Source organism: Patiria miniata, unplaced genomic scaffold (genome assembly GCF_015706575.1).
Source record: "Patiria miniata isolate m_02_andy unplaced genomic scaffold, ASM1570657v1 HiC_scaffold_27, whole genome shotgun sequence".
Taxonomy (NCBI): domain Eukaryota; kingdom Metazoa; phylum Echinodermata; class Asteroidea; order Valvatida; family Asterinidae; genus Patiria; species Patiria miniata.
This window is the reverse complement of record NW_024037066.1, coordinates 5,695,967-5,720,948: the sequence shown is the minus strand read 5'-3', so window position 1 is coordinate 5,720,948 and position 24,982 is coordinate 5,695,967. Positions and strand designations below refer to the sequence as shown.

At 40.0% G+C, this 24,982-nt stretch overlaps 2 protein-coding genes across 3 annotated transcripts in view; both read right to left on the bottom strand.

The window, feature by feature from the left end:
* LOC119734183 (kynurenine formamidase-like) overlaps nucleotides 1-17,035 on the bottom strand; it is a 28,465-nt gene extending 11,430 nt beyond the window's left edge. Inside the window, exon 1 of the mRNA XM_038207533.1 lies at nucleotides 16,706-17,035. Within this exon, the coding sequence (XP_038063461.1) occupies nucleotides 16,706-16,744 (39 nt within the window). The 5' untranslated portion in view covers nucleotides 16,745-17,035. The remainder of the gene's footprint in view (nucleotides 1-16,705) is intronic.
* Nucleotides 17,036-18,086: 1,051 nt separating this feature from the next.
* On the bottom strand, nucleotides 18,087-24,682 carry LOC119734181 (40S ribosomal protein S5). Of its 2 annotated transcripts, none has more exons than XM_038207531.1 (6): nucleotides 24,544-24,682; nucleotides 23,011-23,130; nucleotides 21,914-22,123; nucleotides 20,836-20,964; nucleotides 19,410-19,508; nucleotides 18,087-18,473 (listed from the first exon to the last, which is right to left on the bottom strand). In XM_038207531.1, the coding sequence occupies exons 2-6, from the start codon at nucleotides 23,122-23,124 to the stop codon at nucleotides 18,405-18,407; spliced, it is 621 nt and encodes a 206-aa protein (XP_038063459.1). In that variant the 5' UTR covers nucleotides 23,125-23,130; nucleotides 24,544-24,682; the 3' UTR covers nucleotides 18,087-18,404. The 2 variants fall into 2 exon arrangements, with proteins under 2 accessions (XP_038063459.1, XP_038063460.1); XM_038207532.1 differs by lacking the exon at nucleotides 24,544-24,682 and adding an exon at nucleotides 24,264-24,282.
* Between the last annotated feature and the right edge of the window lie 300 nt (nucleotides 24,683-24,982).

Here is a 24,982-nt window from a genome sequence, read left to right as displayed (position 1 = left end):
ATTATGTGCTGTCAAGACTTGAAGACGGACTCGTCCATTGATTTTATTTAACATAAAGCCTCTTATAGGTTTTCCTGGCCAATTTCGCAGAAATAGCATCCGAATTCTTTTTGATATTGGCCAATTTGAAGCGACATGTCTCGTGGTTCGTATTAGATTTCAGTCGTTCAAATTCGTTTTAAAACCTTACATTTTCATGTTGAACACATGCTTAATTGAAGTTATGTCATTCGATTTGATCATTCAATTTCGAAGTCGGTTTGCCATTTGGTTTAGAGTTATTTGCATGAGATTCTTGTTTTTGTTTTCATTTCCGCGCATTCTATTTAACACTTTTCTCATTCAAAATGAAAGTCAACGGAGGAATAATTACAGATGCCAGTCTTTTTATTTCTTTCACCTTTTCATTATTTCTGTTTCATATCGTGGTCCACTTTTGTGTCCCCGTCTGCCAGATCTCAGATACGTTGCTACAATTGACCTGGCAGTAGAAATCTGCAGTGCAAGATAGTTTTGGGCATCAAACGACCAGGATCAACAATTGAAATTCTCATCTAATGCCCATGAGCTGGCATATATTAATTGGTATTTCTTGTGATTCAATCTATTACAGTTTGCATAGTCATCAGATTAGTGACAAAGTCTTGTGGGAGACACTTTTTATAACTATATTTCCAAATTGGAAAAAAAAAACACTAACAAACGACGGAAGACATGGACCTATTTCGAATTACTTTGCTTATATACTTTTCACATGCTTGCTTACTGGTGAATTCGAATGACCAGACTTTCACAGCTGGAAGCTCCGGCGAATTTGGATGCTCGTTCGTGCAATTTTAATTTGAATGCCCTGTTTTTGAAATTGCATGATTAAAATGCGAAATCGCATGCTTCTAATGTGAAATTGATTGGTGTTTTTAGGTAATTGAATGTTGATCTCAACGCCCATTCAAATTCGTGCGAAAATGGGTGATTGGTCGCCATTTGACCGCCAAATCTGCTAACTTGGCCGGGAAAACCTATAATTCTATAATTAAACCTATTTTCAAACTCACATCAAAGAATAAACGTTTTCATGCACTTTCTAGCAACACAAAAGTTAGGCTTTTTTATAATGAGACATCAAGCCAAAAAAGCGCCATGTTTGCATTAAACATAGTTGATATTGAAATTGTAATGAAATATAAAAATATACTGCATTGTTTGCAGCTTTACAGTAATAATTCAGGCTTACATTATACGCGTGACGGGCGCAAAAAGAAATTTAAATCCAATTAAAATAGACACATTTAGAATTTGCTTGAATAGAATACAAATTAAATCTTACTTTGTGATGTGACACAAAGCATTTTAGCATAGACCTACACGTCATCTTATACAGTTGCCCCTCTAGAAGACACAATCTCGAAGACCATAGAAGTCCGCAATGGCAGAGAACATGACAAATATATAAAATGCAATCTTGTGAATTCCTTTCAGATTTTAAACTCAGTCGCCCACTGGTATACATTGGTGTATACCCAGAAATACGCTCAACATAACCGATGGCAAAATGTAATGTTTACATGAGAAACTCACAGTTTATAACGCGACAAATGAGCGGAATCTGAGAAAATACATAATGTCGTTGTTACACATGCTTTTCCGTTTAAGGATTATTTGGACGTGCAATCAGCATATTTTACCGAAATATATTTCGTAGAGGTCGATAGTATACTGAATCACCCACGAGATCTTAGAGTGATTTATGTAGTGTTATGATACAATATAGCTCCAAGCTCAGGGCGTAAATACGGGGCATGGGGTCAGGGGGATGGGCCATTGAATCACCCCACACCATCCCCTTTTTCGTGATGAGAAAAAAAATCAACGTATTTTTTAACATCCCAACAACAAAAATGTATTCAACAGCAATGAAAGTGGTGTTTTGGAAAATTGGTCATCCCCGCCGCCGCCACCCCCCCCCCAACACACACCCACGTTTGTTGATGGTGTAAATTGAGAATTTTCTTTTGTTTCTCTTTCATTTTCTTTTGTTTGAATACTAACTTTTCCGCTACAGCTCTCATTGATTTTGTACACGTTTAAATCGAGGTCGTCCTCGATATGGTTCCTATCCTCGATTCACCAATGATGTTGCACGTGTGTTTTCTCGATTTACACCATAGAAAATCTGCTACACGGTACCCAGTGGATACTTGGGTATAATAGGGAACAAAAGACTGAATACGTCTCCACATGGCAATTTCTATAGATGAATACGTCTCCACATGATTATCACGAAATGGATATAGGCCTATGGATTTTACCCAAGTATTTAGTGTGAGGGATATTAAGTACGAATTTCTGCCCAGGAAATTAATTCAGGTTGAAATAGGAGCATTTTGAAACGACACTTTCAAACTCGAAAACTTTAGAACAAAGTGAGGATACAAACTCCATATCCAGTGAATTTGCCTGCAATCGGGGACCCCCTATTGTCCCTCTTTTGTTTGTACTACCAGCTTTTTAGGAAGACCTCCCATATGTTTTGTACACAAATCCAAATTGGGGACCTCTCAGGTATTAGGGACCCTATTGTCCTCTATTGAACAACGGAGCCCTATTGAATGCAGAAACAAACTCGCCGGCGCAGATTTACGCCACTGTCGTGCTGCACACGTAGAGTTTGGACACAGACATACTTTAGTGTACAATGGTTCATGTGCCCAACCACTAAAAAGTGTTTAATATGAGATATTTAGTGGAATAACCACACAGCTATCCTTCAAAAAATCGGCGTTTTGGCTTATTCATGTATTATGCTAGCGAGAACGACGTTCGGAGCCCACTTTTGCACCCCCAGAAGTCGAGCTTGTGATTTCATCTGTAAAGGGTTCGCCCTTGCGGACGTGTAAGAAACACATTTTGTGCATTGGTGATCGGTCACCGCTGACCTGTTCACGAGCACTCAACACTGAAATGTGTATCCTCGTGGAGACATTTCTTTGTTCTCGTGTCCGTAGTAAAGCTTTCGAGTTTGAAAGTGTAGTTTCAAACTTTGTTTTATTTTAACTATAATTAATTTCCTTGGCTGAAATTCGGTTTTAGAGTAAAATCCATACGTCTGTTTGGTGAAAACCTTGTGGAGACGTATTCATCTATAGAAATTGCCCTGTGGAGAGGCTTTTGTTTCCTATTGTGTGCATGTCTCCAGAGGGCACGGTGTATCAGATCATGCTGCAAGAGACACCCACACAACCCATTGACACTTTCTACGCGGCTGTTGCACTTGTGTATTGCAACTAAGTTTAATCTGAAATTAACCATAATCAAGTAATATTGTAAATGTGTTTTCACGACACAACAAAACTATATGAGAAATTTAATTGCCAATTATTGTGATGTTGAACAGATATAATTACAATATCAGGAATACACTGCTGCAAAACTAGCAAGACGAATGTCGGACACTTCGCCCCTTACCACTTCGCCCCATCCCCACTTCGCCCAAGCCGAGCCGTTACGTGTAAAAACAAATCTCATCTATTTTATTGGCTTAAAAACAATTCCAAAGATTCACTTATTGCTGCAACGAAAATCATTGGCTGATATCTGCTTGGTGTCAGTCGAATGAGCATTTTTTGTTAAGCGCCGATTTTCTTTAAAAAGAACCCACCTTTTATTAAACGGACATGCACACTGCATCCAAATTCCAAAATGTGAAAACTTTGCCAGCACAAATTTCCCAAAAGCGGCAGCACTCTTGAGCTACTAGTTTTCTGCATGCTGCAAGAAAAATAATCACATACAAGATTTCTGGCTACGCCACCGGCAGCTACTATTCAGACATCACAGGGGAGCCTCCTAGCAACAGTATTTCTAGGCAACCAGCAGGTTGGAATGTGAAAATGGACACGGAGCCATGCAGCATGCACCTGTGGCTCAATATTGACAATCACTCCAGTTGCGTGTGAAGAACGTCATATTCATGAAAGCAGACGGTCCGTGATGAAATCAACCAAGTGGCTCATTAGTGAGGTACATTAGTAACAAAAATGCTAAGGATCGTTACACAGTGGACAAAAGCACCATTTTTTCACCAAAGCATCTCCATGGTATACCTTTTCGAAAAAAAGACGGACGCAAAAAATTGGATGATGGAAAGGGCATGTATGACGTTATTATGACGTCATCAGCTAATTATTACATGAAAAAATATAAATTAATAATAATCTTCAGAACTGCAAGCATCTCAACAACAAATTTGGTATCAAATTAAAGGGGACAACAAGATCTTTCATTTGAGTGGTATGTCATTGGGATGGAATATAGTTGAGGGTGATTTTGTGGGTCAAAAAAACCTTTTTGGTCAAAAGACCTGTTTTTTTCGGCTAAAATCATGGATTTTGGGTAGTCACTTTGACACCTGGTTTTAACATGCAAACAGTATGTGGTATTGTGAGATGTTGTTTTTAAGTCAGAGAGAAAGGCTCAAATTCTATGCCAAAAGATTTTTTGTAATTGATTATTAGTATCTTAAATGTTTAAACTTGTTCCAAAGATAAGCGGAGAAGTGAGGTACCTTAGTGATAAAATCGTGACACGGGTGGACAAAAGCACCATTTTCACACCAAAGCATCTCCATTATTTACCTTTTCGAAAACAAGGTAGGATACAAAAATTGGATGATGGGAAGGGCCATTTATTACATCATTATGACGTCATCGGCTAATTATTACACACTTATACATTAAAATGGAGATATTAGTTAGGAATAAGCCATGGATCGTTTTTTTTCATTTAATATACGTTTCTGAGATCAAGGAAAGCAGTGCAGTTACCAATTTTGTTCTTAGTTCTTTAAAAGATTTAAATACAAATAGTTTGATAAAATGAGGGATGTTTTCTAATTTAATGTATTATATTAAACATGTATGTACATGTACATTTGACTCTCGCTCCTATCCCCTGTTGTGATCAATGATTCGTTAAAATGCAATGTCTTACGTCATGATTATCTCATAAATGTTACCTCAGGAATGATGCCACAAGGCATTATTTTCCACAAAAGTTTCTACTGTCCCTTCGGCTCCGTATTCTACATCAACTGGCAATGCATTTATTGCCCTAAACCCTTCAACATTAGCCAGGAATTGAGCATATACTTCTCCGGCGTTACAATTTAAACCTTTTTGTGGACAACGTAGTTTTTCTGGTGTAGTTTGCATGCAGATAATGCAAGCAGTCCAATCCATGACTGTCCTGAAATACGATAGTAACAGTTCACATAAGCAATAAAAAGGTAGAATGTTCAAACCAATTATACGTTCGAATGTTGCAAAATAATACGTTTTGTGGAAGTTTGTAAACTTGCAAAGGTATATTTTACGCAAGATGAATTATATCTACAATTTCTACGAAGACTTCTGTTCATTTTTACCAAAATCTCTAATAATTAATAAACAAGACTACAGATGAAGCTTATTTAAAGATTATTTATTTGCACGATCTCAGTCGCAATCCAGCTTTGTGTAAACAAGAAAGGATAAACTACTCACACAGTGGACCTTCAGAGATGCTATGCCCGTGTCACACAGAAGATGATGTCTGATGGATAGATGGATGGAATAGGATAGACGGTCCATCAACGACAAGGATAGTGTATTTAATCGAGAAACACACTTGTGCTTGTGCATCATGGATAATTGTTTGTCTTTTTCACGTCCCAAACTAAAAACCTTTACAAACTGCAGGACATGACTTGCTGCACTGGTATTGTGTTTGTAATGGTTACAGCCCGATAGTACGAAGGTTCTCTAGTCCGAAGGGTCATTAGTCCAAAGGTTCGTTAGTCCAAAGGTTCAATAGTCCAAAGGTTCGTTAGTCCGAAGGTTCAATAGTCCGAAGGTTCGATAATCCGAAGGTTCGATAGTCCGAAGGTCCCATTAGTCCGAACATAGAATACGGTTAATTAATCCGAAGGTTCGATAGTCCGAATAGACGATAGGGTTCGATAGTCCGAATTGAGAAAAAGGTTCGATAGTCCGAATTGAGAATAAGGTTCGATTGTCCGAATGGGCAATACGGTTCGTCAGTATGACTCTTCGGACTATCGGACCTTACTGTTGATTCGGACTATCGGACCTTACTGTCGATTCGGACTATCGGACCTTACTGTCGATTCGGACCATCGGACCATCATAGAGTCTTTTCGGACTATCGAACCTTATTGTCAATTCGGACTATCGAACCTTCGGACTATTGAATCTTATTTTCAAGCCCGCTGGAACAAAGTTTTGCCAGGGGGTGCTGGAATTTCTAAAGGACGGACAAAATTAATGCGAACGCGGAGCACAAAGCCCTTACGGCGTGGCTTAAAGGGCCCCTAAAAGCTTTGGAATATGGATGCTCTGTGGTGCAATATGAGGCGATTCCTGGCCACTTTCATATGACTTTTTTAGCAAAGGTTTTTTGAGATTATAAAGAAAATTAATTTTACTTTTTTGTTTAGAATATACTGTTGCTCTTATGACGTTTCTACTGTACTGAAAAGTCGAAAACCCGGTATTTTTTATCTCCATTCTTTGTTCCATTTAATTCTGGACAAAGAATTGTATCATTATGCATGACATTGCATGTAAATATTATTGTTGCTAGGCTGCTTTCTTACATTTAGTAAATTCCGTCGTGTATGTTTTTTTTTTCCGAGCCCTTACGGTGTGAGGCCACAGGGCCAGGGGCCTGCTTTAAGGCCCCTGAAAATGTTGGATTCTGGATGCACTGTGATGAAATATACTGAAGTATATACTTAAACTTATAAAACCCGAAAGGGTGTTTTTTGGTTCAAGTTAAAACAAAATGGTTCCACTGGAAGCGGGTGAATTTCTGTTCATAAAAATATTCACATAGGCCTAAACGATGTAGCTCTTGATATATTTGCAGTGTTATTTGTTTGTTACAGGGAATGGCAAATATAAAAGACTAACAGACCAAATGCATCTTTATGTTTATGATCGGTAGGTGGCAAGTTTGCGGCTAGGCAAGGATTTATCGGTCTACTGAGTTTTTATGAGGAAAAACTTGCAAAGGGTAACACATGAATAGTTTTTTTATTAAAACGAAACTACACTGGAACTAGTTTCAATGGAAGCCCGTCCCACTCCTATTAGGTTGGGATGTGTGTGAACCTTGATATTTGTTAATGTTGAGTACAGAATGCTAGCAACGTCAATGAAACTTTTAAATGAAAAGAAAAACCTTCAGGGGAAAGGTATGAACTTTGCCCCTATTGAAAGAAAAACATCGTGGCAAGCATAATCAACTTTGCCACCATTGTCATAGAAAAGGTTATTTTTTCGGGTCAAAGCTTCCATAATGGCGGAAATATCATAGACATGTCATGATTTTAGATACATTGAGAGAAATATCGATTCTGCACTGCCTGAAAATTTAGAAAATACCTCCTCCTGATATTTTACAGTGTTACTTTGTGCTAGACGTTCGAAGCGCTAGCTAGCTAGCAACGTCAATGAAATTTTTAAATGAAAAGAAAAACCTTCAGGGGAAAGGTATGAACTTTGCCCCTATTGAAAGATCGAATGAAAAAAATTGTGACAAGCATAATCAACTTTGCCACCATTGTCATGGAAAAGGTTATTTTTTTCAGGTCAAAGCTTCCATAATGGCGGAAATATCATAGACATGTCATGATTTTAGATACATTGAGAGAAATATCGATTCTGCACTGCCTGAAAATTTAGAAAATACCTCCTCCTGATATTTTACAGTGTTACTTTGTGCTAGACGTTCGAAGCGCCGCGCTAAGCCGCGGCAAAACTAGAAACGAACAAAACGAGGGAGATATTTTTAGAGCAAGCATAATGTATAGCGCAGCGGCGCAATTTCAACGTCGTAGAACACTGCTGGCTGAAACACATTTTTGCCCAGGAGTAGGGGGTGCTGAAGCATATTTCAGCACCCCAATCCAAAAAGTTGGGGGTGTTGCAGCACCCACAGCACCCCCCGTTCCCGCGGGCTTGTTATTTTCGTCTCGGACTATTGAACCTTCGGACTGATTAACCTTATTCTAAATTCGGACTATCGAACCTTCGGATAAATAAACCTTCAGACTGATGAACCTTCGGATTAATGAACCTTCGGACTTTTGCATCAAATGTTCGGATTAACGAACCTTATTTCATTTTCGGACTAACGAACCCCCCTTATGGAAATGTTGTGCATTTGAACTATCGAACCTTCGGACTAAAGAACCTTCGGACTATTGGACCTTCGGACTATCGAGCCCCCGTTTGTAATACATTGTTAAAAGACGTATCATCACCATTTCCGGCCACTCTGTTAATCTATTTCAGGTTACCACGTTCCTTTCTGTCTGGCTCCTAACCCATACCTCATTACCCGTAATATACAACACATATAAGAATGTTACGTCTTCCAGCTATAGTAAATGGTCAAAACAAATGGACGTGGTAAAGACCAAATTCAAGGAGCCGCACAATGTCACACAATTTATTTTCTGCGTGACAAATACCGTCATTGTAGCACTTTTGTCCATAATAAAAAATGCTTAGATTTTTCAAGAAAATTTGAAAATAGTGACGTCACTGCAACAGCAAATCAGCTTATTGTTACTTTTAAGTAACAATAAGCTGATTTGCTGTTGCAGTGACGTCACTATTTTCAAATGTCACTGATTATATCACTCTTCAATTCCCTGACCCTCAAAATGTCAAATTAATTACTTGGAATCTCATCACAACGCTTCACGACCTTATTTTCTACAATTAATTACTGTACGAACTTGGTAGTATATTGTGACGTCATTATTACGTCATAAAGTACCCTTCCTGTCATCTGATTTTTTACATCCTACCCTATTTTTGATCGTAACACATTGCCAAAGCATTGGTGAAAAAAATGGTGCTTTGAAATACCATGTAACGATCCTTAGCATTTTTGTTACTAATGTAGTTCGCTATAAGATGCCTCACTTTTCCGCTTATCTTTGGAACAAGTTTAAACATATTTATGATACTAATAATCAATTACAAAAACTCTGGCATAGAATTTGAACTTTTCTCTCTAACTTAAAAACAACATCTCACAATACCACATACTGTTTGCATGTTTAAACAAAGTGTCAATGTGACTACCCAAAATCCATGATTTTAGCCTAAAAACATGTCTTTTGACCAAAAAAGTTTTTTTTGACCCACAAAATCACCCTCAACTATATTCCACCCCCATGACATACCACTCAAATGAAAGAGCTTGCTGTCCCCTTTAATTTGATACCACATTTGTTGTTGTAATGCTTGTAGTTCTGAAGATTATTATTAATTTATATTTTTTTCATGTAATAATTAGCTGATGACGTCATAATGACGTCATACATGCTCTTCCCATCATCCAATTTTTTGCGTCCGTCTTTTTTTCGAAAAGGTATACCATGGAGATGCTTTGGTGAAAAAAATGGTGCTTTTGTCCACTGTGTCACGATTTTTTCACTAAGGTACCTCACTACATTTCATTGGCTGAGATACTATCATCACTGTTTATCATCTAAGAATTTTCCAATTACTGGCAGCAGGTCCTCATCAAAGGTGGCCTACAGCTGAACCCAAATGTATATACTTTGTAACGAACAAGAGTAACCTTGTATAAATTTGAACAATGCGGCTGTCAATCATTCTCCGGAAAGGCTTTTTCGGAGCTGGATTTTATTCGGGCATTTTTTTTTTATTTAAAGTCCGGGGAAAAGTTTATAACGTAAAGTGAGGGAAACTGAAATAAACATGGAATTTCACCCCGTAAAGGCCTGTATATCGTGTTCATGTACATCAAAATTGAACAGAAAAATAAAGATGATGAAATGAGCAAAAAGTTGATGTGTGTCTCGGTCCCTGTGTCTCGATTACCTTATCAGTGAGTTTGTATTTTTCCTGAGTTTCTAGAATCATGAGAATTGGGAGCATATATTATCGGGGGTCTTTGGCAGTTTATTTACTGATCTGCACCCCTCACCTTTGAACATGGGGCGAAGTGGGGATGGGGCGAAGTAAGGATGGGGCGAAGCGGGGATGGGGCGAAGCGGGGATGGGGCGAAGAAGGAGTCGGGTGAAGAACCATGTACGTCGCAAGGGGCGCAATTTTATTGCTCATCTATCAGCCCCAAACTTACTGGTTTTTTTTTAAACCATTAAACTATGACCATTCTCTTTAAACTGGTTATTAAATGTTAATGTTCTTCGTTTCGGCGTATTGTTATTGTATTTGGTATTGTCGTGACATATTTGTCAGTAGTTTATCCCTATTTTACATAGGATGTAACTGGTTTTACTCGTATTTTTTATATAATTCTGTAATACGCGTATGATCATTTTTATATAAACCGCGCCATCATAGATTTTAATTAATTTATTTTTTTAACATGACATTTTCTTTCAAAAAATGAAATGCAAAGTTATAAACAAGCTTTATAATAATAACAAAAAATTCGCTGCCCAGTCAAAGGCGCTTCATGCCTAAAGGGGTATTTGTTTGGGGGCGCCGATTATGTACACAAACAAAAACGGAAAAACGTGAATGATATCAAAGTAGATTTAAGTCTTTTTCAAAAAAAATATTTTTAAAATAATGCAACCCCAGGACCAGGCCAGACCCGTTATTCTCCAGTTCCTTAGGTCTTCCTGCATCCTCCTACATCTAGTCTTGCACGGTCCAAGACGTTCGTCATGCTTAAAAGGGGAATTTCTTTGGGAGCGCCGATTATGTACACAAACATAAGGAAAAACGTGCATTAAAATCGCCGCAGATTTAAGTCTTTTTCAAAAATATCAACAACAAAAAAACCGAAACCCCTTGGACCAGGTCAGACTTATTATTTTCCAGTTCCTCAGGTCCTCCTGCATGCCCCTTCATCCAGCCTCGCCCGGTCCAAGGCGTGCTTCATACTTAAAGGGACATTTCTTTGGGGCGCCGATTATGTACACAAACATATATTGAAAAGCGTGCATTAAAATCGCCGTAGATTTCAATCTTTTTCAAAAATATGGAAAAAAATATTCCAACCCCTTGGACCAGGTCAGACTTAATATTTTCCAGTTCCTCAGGTCCTCCTGTATCCTCCTACATCCAGCCTTGCCCGGTCCAAGGCGTTCTTCATGCTTAAACGGGCATTTCTTTGGGGCGCCGATTATGTACACAAACATATATGGAAAAGCGTGCATTAAAATCGCCGTAGATTTCAATCTTTTTCAAAAATATGGAAAAAATACTCCAACCCCTTGGACCAGGTCAGACTTAATATTTTCCAGTTCCTCAGGTCCTCCTGTATCCTCCTACATCCAGCCTTGCCCGGTCCAAGGCGTTCTTCATGCTTAAAGGGACATTTCTTTGGGAGCGCCGATTATGTACACAAACATATGGAAAAACGTGCATTAAAATCGCCGTAGATTTCAATCTTTTTCAAAAATATGGAAAAAATATTCCAACCCCTTGGACCAGGTCAGACTTATTATTTTCAGGTTTCGCAGGTCCTCTTGCATCCTCCTAAATCCAGCCTTGCCCGGTCCAAGGCGTTCTTCATGCTTAAAGGGACATTTCTTTGGAAGCGCCGATTATGTACACAAACATATGGAAAAACGTGCATTAAAATCGCCGTAGATTTAAATCTTTTTCAAAAATATGGAAAAAATATTCCAACCCCTTGGACCAGGTCAGACTTATTATTTTCAGGTTTCGCAGGTCCTCCTGCATCCTCCTACATCCAGCCTTGCCCGGTCCAAGGCGTTCTTCATGCTTAAAGGGATATTTCTTTGGGGGCGCCGATTGTGTACACAAACATATGGAAAAACGTGCATTAAAATCGCCGTAGATTTCAATCTTGTTCAATAAAATGGAAAAAATATTCCAACCCCTTGGACCAGGTCAGACTTATTATTTTCAGGTTTCGCAGGTCCTCCTGCATCCTCCTACATCCAGCCTTGCCCGGTCCAAGGCGTTCTTCATGCTTAAAGGGACATTTCTTTGGGAGCGCCGATTATGTACACAAACATATGGAAAAACGTGCATTAAAATCGCCGTAGATTTAAGTCTTTTTCAAAAATATGAAAAAAATACTGAAACCCCTTGGACCAGGTCAGACTTATTATTTTCCAGTTCCTCAGGTCCTCCTGCATCCTCCTACATCCAGCCTTGCCCGGTCCAAGACGTTCTTCGTGCTTAAAGAAACATTTCTTTTAGAGCACCGATTATGTACACAAACATAGGGGAAAACGTGCATTAAAATCGCCGTAGATTTAAGTCTTTTTCAAAAATATAAAAAAAATACTCCAACCCCTTGGACCAGGTCAGACTTATTATTTTCCAGCTTCCCATGTCTTCCTGCATCCTCCTACATCCAGCCTTGCCCGGTCCAAGACGTTCTTCGTGCTTAAAGGGACATTTCTTTGAGAGCGCCGATTATGTACACAAACATATTCAAAAACGTGCATTAAAATCGCCGTAGATTTCAATCTTTTTCAAAAATATGGAAAAAATATTCCAACCCCTTGGACCAGGTCAGACTTATTATTTTCAAGTTCCCCAGGTCCTCCTGCATCCTCCTACATCCAGCATTGCCCGGTCCAAGACGTTCTTCGTGCTTAAAGGGATATTTCTTTGAGAGCACCGATTATGTACACAAACATATGGAAAAGCGTGCATTAAAATCGCTGTAGATTTATGTCTTTTTCAAAAATATGGAAAAATATTCCAACCCCTTGGACCAGGTCAGACTTATAATTTTGAAGTTCCCCAGGTCCTCCTGCATCCTCCTACATCCAGCCTTGCCCGGTCCAAGGCGTTCTTCATGCTTAAAGGGATATTTCTTTGGGGGCGCCGATTGTGTACACAAACATATGGAAAAACGTGCATTAAAATCGCCGTAGATTTCAATCTTGTTCAATAATATGGAAAAAATGTTCCAACCCCTTGGACCAGGTCAGACTTATTATTTTCAGGTTTCGCAGGTCCTCCTGCATCCTCCTACATCCAGCCTTGCCCGGTCCAAGGCGTTCTTCATGCTTAAAGGGACATTTCTTTGGGAGCGCCGATTATGTACACAAACATATGGGAAAACGTGCATTAAAATCGCCGTAGATTTAAGTCTTTTTCAAAAATATGAAAAAAATACTGAAACCCCTTGGACCAGGTCAGACTTATTATTTTCCAGCTTCCCATGTCTTCCTGCATCCTCCTACATCCAGCCTTGCCCGGTCCAAGACGTTCTTCGTGCTTAAAGGGACATTTCTTTGAGAGCGCCGATTATGTACACAAACATATTCAAAAACGTGCATTAAAATCGCCGTAGATTTCAATCTTTTTCAAAAATATGGAAAAAATATTCCAACCCCTTGGACCAGGTCAGACTTATTATTTTCAGGTTTCGCAGGTCCTCCTGCATCCTCCTACATCCAGCCTTGCCCGGTCCAAGACGTTCTTCGTGCTTAAAGGGATATTTCTTTGAGAGCACCGATTATGTACACAAACATATGGAAAAGCGTGCATTAAAATCGCTGTAGATTTATGTCTTTTTCAAAAATATGGAAAAATATTCCAACCCCTTGGACCAGGTCAGACTTATAATTTTGAAGTTCCCCAGGTCCTCCTGCATCCTCCTACATCCAGCCTTGCCCGGTCCAAGGCGTTCTTCATGCTTAAAGGGATATTTCTTTGGGGGCGCCGATTGTGTACACAAACATATGGAAAAACGTGCATTAAAATCGCCGTAGATTTCAATCTTGTTCAATAATATGGAAAAAATGTTCCAACCCCTTGGACCAGGTCAGACTTATTATTTTCAGGTTTCGCAGGTCCTCCTGCATCCTCCTACATCCAGCCTTGCCCGGTCCAAGGCGTTCTTCATGCTTAAAGGGACATTTCTTTGGGAGCGCCGATTATGTACACAAACATATGGGAAAACGTGCATTAAAATCGCCGTAGATTTAAGTCTTTTTCAAAAATATGAAAAAAATACTGAAACCCCTTGGACCAGGTCAGACTTATTATTTTCCAGCTTCCCATGTCTTCCTGCATCCTCCTACATCCAGCCTTGCCCGGTCCAAGACGTTCTTCGTGCTTAAAGGGACATTTCTTTGAGAGCGCCGATTATGTACACAAACATATTCAAAAACGTGCATTAAAATCGCCGTAGATTTCAATCTTTTTCAAAAATATGGAAAAAATATTCCAACCCCTTGGACCAGGTCAGATTTATTATTTTCAGGTATCGCAGGTCCTCCTGCATCCTCCTACATCCAGCCTCGCCCGGTCCAAGGCGTTCTTCATGCTTAAACGGGCATTTCTTTGAGAGCGCCGATTATGTACACAAACATATGGAAAAACGTGCATTAAAATCGCCGTAGATTTAAGTCTTTTTCAAAAATATAAAAAAAATACTGAAACCCCTTGGACCAGGTCAGACTTATTATTTTCCAGCTTCCCATGTCTTCCTGCATCCTCCTACATCCAGCCTTGCCCGGTCCAAGATGTTCTTCGTGCTTAAAGGGACATTTCTTTGAGAGCACCGATTATGTACACAAACATATGGAAAAACGTGCATTAAAATCGCCGTAGATTTAAAGTCTTTTTCAAAAATATGAAAAAAATACTCCAACCCCTTGGACCAGGTCAGATTAACTATTTTCCAGCTTCCCATGTCTTCCTGCATCCTCCTACATCCAGTCTTGCCCGGTCCAAGGCGTTCTTCATGCTTAAAGGGGCATTTCTTTGGGAGCGCCGATTATGTACACAAACATATGGGAAAACGTGCATTAAAATCGCCGTAGATTTGAAGTCTTTTTCAAAAATATGAAACAAATATTTTAACCCCTTGGACCAGGTCAGACTCACTATTTTCCAGTTCCTCAGGTCCTCCTGCATCCTCCTACATCCTCCTACATCCAGCCTTGCCCGGTCCAAGACGTTCTTCGTGCTTAAAGGGAAATTTCTTTGAGAGCACCGATTATGTACACAAACATATGGAAAAACGTGCATTAAAATCGCCTTAGATTTCAATCTTTTTCACAAATATGGAAAAAATAATCCAACCCCTTGGACCAGGTCAGACTTATTATTTTCAGGTTCCCCAAATCCTCCTGCATCCTCCTATATCCAGCATTGCCCGGTCCAAGACGTTCTTCGTGCTTAAAGGGACATTTCTTTGAGAGCACCGATTATGTACACAAACATATGGAAAAGCGTGCATTAAAATCGCTGTAGATTTAAGTCTTTTTCAAAAATATGAAACAAATATTTTAACCCCTTGGACCAGGTCAGACCTACTATTTTCCAGTTCCTCAGGTCCTCCTGCATCCTCCTATATCCAGCCTTGCCCGGTCCAAGACGTTCTTCTTGCTTAAAGGGACATTTATTTTAGAGCACCGATTATGTACACAAACATAGGGAAAAACGTGCATTAAAATAGCCGTAGATTTCAATCTTTTTCAAAAATATGGAAAAAATATTCCAACCCCTTGGACCAGGTCAGACTTATTATTTTCAAGTTGCCCAGGTCCTCCTGCATCCTCCTACATCCAGCATTGCCCGGTCCAAGGCGTTCTTCATGCTTAAAGGGGCATTTCTTTGGGAGCGCCGATTATGTACACAAACATATGGAAAAACGTGCATTAAAATCGCCGCAGATTTAAAGTCTTTTTCAAAAATATGAAACAAATATTTTAACCCCTTGGACCAGGTCAGACTCACTTTTTTCCAGTTCCTCAGGTCCTCCTGCATCCTCCTACATCCAGCCTTGCCCGGTCCAAGATGTTCTTCATGCTTAAAGGGACATTTCTTTGAGAGCACCGATTATGTACACAAACATATGGAAAAGCGTGCATTAAAATCGCTGTAGATTTAAGTCTTTTTCAAAAATATGAAAAAAATACTCCAACCCCTTGGACCAGGTCAGATCCACTATTTTCAAGTTCCTCCGGTCCTCCTGCAGCCTCCTACATCCAGCCTTGCCCGGTCCAAGACGTTCTTCATGCTTAAAGGGAAATTTCTTTAGGAGCGCCGATTATGTACACAAACATATGGGAAAACGTGCATTATAATCGCCGTAGATTTAAGTCTTTTTCAAAGATATTTAAAAAATACTGAAACCCCTTGGACCAGGTCAGATTAATTTTTTTCTAGTTCCTGAGATCCTCTTGCATCCTCCTACATCCAGCCTTGCCCGGTCCAAGCCGCGTTCTTCATGATTAAAAGGAATTTCTTTGAGAGCGCCGATTTTGTACACAAAAATATGGAAAAACATGCATTAAAATCGCCGTAGATTTGTCTTTTTCAAAAATATGAAAAAAATATTTTAACCCCTTGGACCAGGTCAGACCCATTATTTTCCAGTTCCCCAGGTCATCATGCATCCCCCTACATCCAGCCTTTCCCTGTCTAAAGTGTTCTTCATGCTTAAAAGAGGTCTCTGTTGTACGAAAATGTGTGGCAAAACAAAGTGTTCCTGGGCCTAGCGGGATAGGAAACCAGTCTATGAGCCGTTTGCGAATGTGTATATGCAGATTTGGATACACTCTATGCATGATTTGTACATGTAGTGTTTAGCGTGCGAATGTCGAACAAGGAACGAGGAATAAGTAACCAACTTCACACCGCTGCCTATACTACATGTATACATGCTATAAAACCATGCATTTTTTTCTACCTTTCCCGACAAGTGTTCCCACTCTGACTCGTCTGCCATACTGCACTGATGATATTTCAGATCTCAGGCGCAGGCATGTCCCAAAGGAATAAAGTTACAGATTAGCACAGTCTGCCGAATTTATTTACACGCCCACTTTGGACCTGCCAGTGCCACACAGGCAGCTCTAGTCATGCTGGTCTCATATGCATGGATATCGCGATCTAGTCAATTCAAGGAACACGGAGCAAGCACCACGTTCCCACGTGCAACAAGCAAACGGCACCACTGTTATGATAAACAGCGCCCTCTTTTGTTTACAAATGGTCAAATATAACTGGGAAGCGTGAGAGATATTTCCGCTGTCACTTTTTGTTGTTGAAATAATAATTATGTAAATTTTGTCCGCACATCCGGATCAGTAGTGTCTGAATGCATCTCTGTTTAGCTGTGCGTAATTTTGAGTGGTTTTAAAAACAATGGAAATCAATAGGTTGAATTTTCTTCACATAATTTAGGGTAAAAACACCATCATCACAATCTGGACGTTGATGACCAAGAACTTCACGTTCTAAATCAAAACAATTACGTGTGCAGATACTGGTTTCCGCACAATGCGCACACAGCAATTTGATTCCGAATGTGCACAAAGCAAGTGTCTTCACGTGCCACTTATGCGGCATCATGTCCAAGTGGAGTCCCCCAACTTGCCCTTTCTTAGCAATAAGGGGGTATTGGTGCATCATGCAGCCCATTAATGCCCCGCTGAACACATCAAAACTAAAAATAGACTGCTTGCACAAAGCATTGCCATTTGAGGACAGTTTTTATTCAAGGACAAAGTGTCTACATGTACTCATGTCAGTCATGTGTATCCCAAAAGGAACAGAGATATGTCCTCAATGAAGGTTCTCTGCAATAGACAATTACAATGTTGCGGCCATCTTGATTTCAAATCAATGTAACAAAAGCGAGGCTAGAAGGAAAAAAAATAGTCTGGTTCCTTTCTGCACAAAAACCATTATCATTCAGTACTGTTATTGGATACAGGGACCATGACTGAAATGGTGCGGCATGATATGTATTCTTACATGTAATCTGCCATCAGGTTTGCGTTTACTGCTGGTTTCCTTGGCATGAAATGACTGGCAACACCAGTCCATCACTAGGTTACTCCCAAGCTAATACCGGTACACCCACTTTACGTCTAGGTGCAGAGAGGCAGTTGGCATGTCTGGGGGTGAAGTGGCTTGCCCAAGGGTACTGCACATGGCACACAGTTGGATTTGAACCCCTAACCCTCTGATCGTGAGTAATGAACACTATGAACCACTGGGGTCTATACCACACTAAATAAACTTCAACAAACTAGACAAAACAATTCACATTCAACACAAATGCAAAGATTTCCACATTTTCTCAATGTGTAACATATTTATTCATCCACTTCTTTTTTCTTCTTTTTTCCCCCTGCCATTTGGTAAACTGTGCAACCAAGATGTTCATAACGCTTTAAATGTGGGACATCGTTTGTGAAGCCTGAGATCAGGAAAAAAACACTTGTTTCAATCAACAAACATGCAGGACCAATTATGATATTTTTAAAATTTCCATTGAGGGTTTATCGACAACGTATGTGGTAGCTTGGATGTGGTGTTATTTGAATTAACATTAGCAAGCAGCCAGGGCGCGGGTTCCTAGCTGAAGTTGTCGGTGCATCTTAACGGTTGGACTTGGCGACACGTTCCAGTTCGTCCTTCTTCTTGATGGCGTAGGAGTTGGAGGAACCCTGCATGGGAAAGCACAAATGTATGACTTTCTTGTAAATGTTTTGTGGTTATGAAACGGGGTCTGTATTGCAAGGGGTCTGAAACTCTTGCTACAAAATGCAACAGATTTTTAGTCCGAGGAGCAGACATTCACGTGAGCGGAGCCACGGTCGAACGTCTGATTTAGCCACACATGTAAATTGTATGCGACCCTGCGTGCCAGCCAATCAGAATCGACTTTAGAAACTTTGACGTTTCGATCAGAAATGTGGACTAAGCTGTTGATTGGTTAATTTGGATGTCATCTTTTTTGGTAGTACAACTGGTTACCGAAGACCCAATATAGAAGGCGCCGCCTACTGAATGCTCAGAATCTCAAGGTCAAGACGCAGGATGGGATGCAATACATTGGCCAAGTTCGGGCAAGGACCATTAGTTGACTAGGGGTTGATTTGTGACGTACCTTACGCCTGCGCACTGATAGCAACGTGCGAACGTCTCTAGTCAAACGCTGGTCAAAATGTCATCGCAAAACATCTGGATCCTGGCTCTCTGCTAGCGTTATGAATGCGCGGCTATTGGTTACCAGCGATTGTTCCAAATAGTCGACTAGCGTAGTCAACCACCGTCGACTAGACAGAGTCCGGGCAAGCGTTAGTCAAACTATGGTTAACCATTGATCAACTATAGTCAGTGCGCGAACTTGGCCATAGCCAGCATCTGGATTTGAATCTCTGACCCTCTGATCACAAGTCAAAAACTCTTTAAGTAACTCTTAACGGCTGCAAACGTAGACCTTATTCAGATCTTTCATTCAGCGCTAGTCTTGAACATCAGTCCGATTTAAAAATATGCTGAAAGCTTCGAAGATTCTCATGGAAATACTACACTTCATTTAAAAAAAAAACAGATAGCCGTTCTCACTAGTGATTGGACAGTTTCTCAATTCATTTTACCTTGGCGGCGTTGATGAGTTCATCAGCCAGACACTCCGCGATGGTCTTGATGTTCCTGAAGGCTGCCTCCCGAGCCCCTGTACACAGCAGCCAGATTGCCTGGTGGTAGAATAAGAGAGTTAACAGTCAGGGTACCAGACTTGTAGTCAGTATTCCTATCTGGCATTCCATTTGTGATTACTAGACCGACTCATTGCGTTTGGCGGTGATCATTCATTTTGTGCTGAAAGATTCTTGGTTTAATTGGTTTTACCCTGACCCCCTAGTCCCTTTTTGCTAGAAAACATCCTCAATCCTCCAAAACTCTCCAAAATGTTGCACTTTTTTTCCTAATGAAGGATACCCAGTGCTTCAATCCTTCAAAATCCTCCTCCTTTTCAAACAGCATTCATCCTCATCCTTAAAATTCATCATGTGCTTCAACACCATTCATCCTCCATCCTCCAAAATCCTTATGTTTCTCAAACACCATTCATCCTCAATCCTCAAAAATCCTCAAAAATCCTCCATAACAGCCTGGAGGAGTATTTTGGAGGATTGAGGTGGGTTAGGGTTAATGCTAATTTACACATGTGTGACTTGGTCATGTGACAATGTTGCGCATTTTATAAAAACACAGAACTCATTGTGTATTTGTAAATTGGCCTTCTTAATTACCAAACAGCGATACATTAAAAGTACAAAATTTACCAGAAAAGTAATTACACAACTGTGGCTTTTTCACAAACAGATTAAGCACCAGCAAATATGGTAGCCTCTTACTACAAAATGGTCAGTCGGTGCAAATATCCGAATAAAGTTTCTATTCTGTTGGCGACTATCCAATGAACAGGATTGTTTCAATTTTGTTTTGTTATTTGACTTCATTTAAAGGGAAAATACAACATTTGCAAACATCGAAAAATAAAACTACTAAGTTTTTACAAAAAACCTTACTATGATGTTGGTAAATGACAGTCTAAAGCATCCTGTAAAATTATGGAACCTGATGTAAGTCATTTTCAAGAAAATGGTATTTTTGTATACATTTCCAATGGTGGTCGGCCGACCACCGTTGGAAAAACCTAACTATTTTCAACTACTGCTCCAAATTTACAATTTTTTTCAGTCCAAGTTTTGTTTGCTATTGGTTACATGTTCATGAACGGGTGCAGGCCAGCTAGACTGGTTCCCTTACCTTACAATTTTCCGGCATCAATACATTGATCCATTTCATCCTTAGTGGAGTCAGGGAACCAGACTACTTGAACATTTTTGTTTTTCTTGGTTTTTCCAGCATTTTCAAACACAAAACTTCAAACATGTCAGTGTAACAATATTTGATCTATTATATTAACCCCTCAAATAGTTCATTTCTGAAAATTACAGCAAAAGCCAATGATGTACATTCCCTTTAAGGATTATAACCCTGACACTTTAAACTGACCTGGTTGACTCTCCTGAGTGGAGACACGTCCACGGCCTGACGTCTGACTGTACCAGCGCGACCAATACGGGTGGAGTCCTCGCGAGGGCCGCTGTTAATGATGGCATTGACAAGTACCTGCAGGGGGTTCTGTCGGGAGAAAGGATAGAATGTGATAAAATAAATTATCCATGCGAGTTGCTTCTCAGCTGTACATTTCATACTGATACACAACATTTTGGAAATTTCCAGTATCAAATGATGTTAGTACTATAACAAGCCTCCAAGGAGACAATGGAATCAGACATACAAACATTTTGACGTACCACATTTGTCCTGAGACTGCGATATGGACATCAGACATGTCTGAAACTGCCCTCCATGCATCAGTTCAATAACATCAATATTCCTACGCTTTAAAACTCCTGTTATTTAATACTTTCTAACCAATAACAAATTCCCAGTACTCTGTAAAGTCTCTTTAACCCTAACTCCCTAGCATCTTTTACTGGGAAGTGGACCAAGTCCATCAAAATCCATCAATCACTGAGCGTCCGATACGAAACTGTACATGACATAATGGAATCCACCACTGACGCACTGGTTGACATTCATGGACTTGCTACACATGGCTTTTATCACAATAGCAGTACAGGAAGCTGGGCAAAATCAATCGGATACCCCTAGCACTGCTTTAGGCGATTAGGCCCAAGTCCATCATACTCCATCAATACTTAGTCATGCCAGGCCTTCTGAACCAAGTCCCCCAAAATCCACCAAAATGGGGGGGGGGGGGGGGGGGGAGGATGGATTTTGATGGAATCGGGGTGGTTAGGGTTAACAGTAAAAGAGTCATTCAGTCAAAGAAAAATTAAGATTAGTCTTGCCTTGGGATCTAACAGTCTCAGTTACAGGACATTATTTATTCTCAACAACTCAGTCAGTGACTCAGTCAGTTGGAGGACACTTTGCTGGCCCTTCATCAGCAAAAAAAAAACCAACTGTATCTTAGCAAAGCCACTATCCACCAATGAACTCAAAAGACTTTATTACAAAAGCAGTCAGTCAACAGATAAAACCCCAAGAACTGGCAACCTACCTCGCCAGTCAGCAGATGGATGATCTCAAAGGCGTGCTTGACGATGCGCATGGTCAGCAGCTTCTTGCCGTTGTTCCGGCCGTGCATCATCATGGAGCTGGTCAGGCGTTCCACAACGGGGCACTGGGCCTTGCGGAAACGCTTGACCTGGTAGCGCTGGGCACTGTGGGGGAGGTACTTGGCATACTTCTCCTTGACGGCGATGTAATCCTGGTTGTGAGAGGGGGAGAGGGGGAACAGGGGGTTAAAAATATTATTTTCATCTGGTTCACAATGAAATCATACTTTGCAACAAGCACTGCACAACTGGTTTGTCCAGGAAAACCATGACAAAAATCCGGAAATAAGGTCTACTGCACCAATCGCAAAAAAAAGTATTGTGGGAAGGTAAAGGGTTTAGATATTGTCCCTTGGGCATTCCCCCAGTGCTCTGTAGCTGTTGAGCGCAATCAACAAAGTGGTTCTAGTAATAAGGTCTTTTTAAGATTTTCATTCCATCAGACAACACAGTTTTCACATAATAACATTCATGTGAGTTCTATATTTACACAATTCATTTAACCTCAACTCCCTCATAAGTTTGGCTGGGTACCATCCAGTATCCTCTAGATTCAACAATATACATGAACCTTAATCCTACACAATCCTCCAAAATGAAACCCTAACCTTCCTAACTCCATCAAAATCCATCCCCCTTTAGGGGGATTTTGGCAGACAAGCCATCTGTACCAAGTCCATCAAAATCCAACTACATATATTAGTGGTGGTCTTGTGGTGGATTTCAGCCGATTTGGTCCTGAAGCATTATGTGAAGCAGGCCAGCAGGGTCAGTGATGGATTTTGGCAAACTTGGTCCAGTAAGGAGTTAGGTTTAATCCTAGAGAATCCTCTAAAATCTATCTTAATCCTAAAGAATCCTCCAAAACCTCTAAATAGAGTTTGAAGTACCTAGTAAGGAAAGGGTTAATGCAACTTACACAGTAAAGTCTTACAAGCTTTTTCAGTTTTCTTGCACTGTCAAAATGTATGTATCATTGCAGACAGGCCATTTAATATAAAAAATAAGGAGGGGGAGGGGAGGTTAGGGATATACTTACGGTCAAGCTGATGTCGCTGACTGAGACCTCGTCACAGCTCCAGCGCCCAAACAGGTGCACCTCAGGCACCTCGGCCTCAGCAATTACTGCAACCTCGTCCCAATTCTCAGTCATCCTGGTCTGATGATAAATACAAAACACCTTGTAAGTCTGAGATCATAGCCTTTATATCTCTTTTAAGTTGACCAAAACTAATCTTGCCGAGTATCAGAGGGTACTACAACACACAAACAACTTTTTTTATAATGAAATCTTTAGTTTAGCATGGACAGGAATACAATTCCGTTACTCTTGCCTTCACATTAACTGCACTTTAATTTAAGTTTATTTTTTATGTAAAACACTGTGCACAACCTACTGAAAAAGTGGGTTCCCCCCTTTTTTTGAGGGGGGGGGGAGGGGGTGGTGTTGGGGTTGTATCTGTCTGCCTAGTTAAAGGGACACTGGGTCCTGGAACAGCCCAACTTGGCTACAAAACGCACTTTGAACGAAATGATGTTAATCGGAAAGAACAGTTAAAAGTTGGATATAAACATCCACACAACTATCCTTTAAGAACTGGGCGTTTTTGTGCTATTCCTGTATCATGCGTGCGAGAACGAATTTCGGGGTCAACTTTTGCAAAAGTCGAGCTGTTTGTGTGCCAGTTGTGATTCCAGCTGTAAAGTGTTTGCCTTTTACGGACGTCGAAGAAAATTTATTTTGTACATTGGTGATTGGTCACCGCTGTTCGTACTCCGTCGTGTCCTAACTCCTATGTAACTTTGTAAGCAACCAGGTTTTTTTCGTCTTTTCTCGGGAACGTTAAGACATTAGGTTGGTTTCCTTTCAACCACATGTTTGAAATAGGATAAGTAAACAATCCAAAACGTGAAATTTTCGGGGATTTCAGGACCTAGTGCCCCTTTCATTCCATACTTCTCAATTTTCCCCCATGGCATTGGCATTGCACAAACAAAGTCAAACATGTCAAAGTATCGTTAAATATCAAACAATCGTGAATGTAAAATTACTCAAATTAGTTAAAAACAGCCAAAGCTATTTCAAATTAATCCTTAACATTATGCAAAACACTGCTAAGTTGCATGCTGGAGTGAGACACAATCAGTGATAAAAGGCGCCCTCTACATGCTCTAAAAAAGTTGTGATTTGTGAAACTTGACAGCATATCAATAGCTGACTGTAACAACTTCTTGATTACAAGGTTACAGTCTAAAGATGCGGAGGTACACAAGGCCGAGCCTTGGGCTTACTTAGCATTCAGGATAACGACGTGAAAATGGGGTAAGTGGTTGAAAGCGTATGGTCATATGGGGGCCGCCATCTTGGATTTCAGATCATCTTTTCCCGGCGATCATACAGAAAATAGACACAAGTTTTACTGAAATATTTGACATGTAAAATATCACAAATTTGATGTATTCAACAACAAAAACATGTGCTAATAAGAAAATCAATTCAATTTACAAAAGGTTACATAAAACTACTAAAAAGCCCAATTTAATCTGTCAACTCCAACAAACAGTAACTCACTGCAGAAAATGTGTACGAAAGAGACCGATAACGGGTTTCCAAAACTCTCTTCAGGGGAAACGGGTCAAAGGTTATTGTTCCTAGTCTTGTTAAAAGTCGCTAGTTCCATATTGCTGGAATGACTGTACCACCAACAAAACACTACCAGCTTTTCCCGAGAATATTTCGGGAGTTTACATTGAATACTTCGAAAATGATGATCTTGGATGACTGTTCTTTGATAATTCTGAAGGTTACAGAAATTACATGTAAAAATGGGGGGGGGGGGGGGGGGGAGATAGCAACAATCATTGCGCAAGTCTCTAACCTACGAAAGCCCATTAGCGCCACTGCAAGTATATATGTTGCGGATTATTTAATTCGTTATTACGGATTATTAATTCGTTATTACGGATTACTAATTCGTTATTACGGATTATTAATTCGTTATTACGGATTA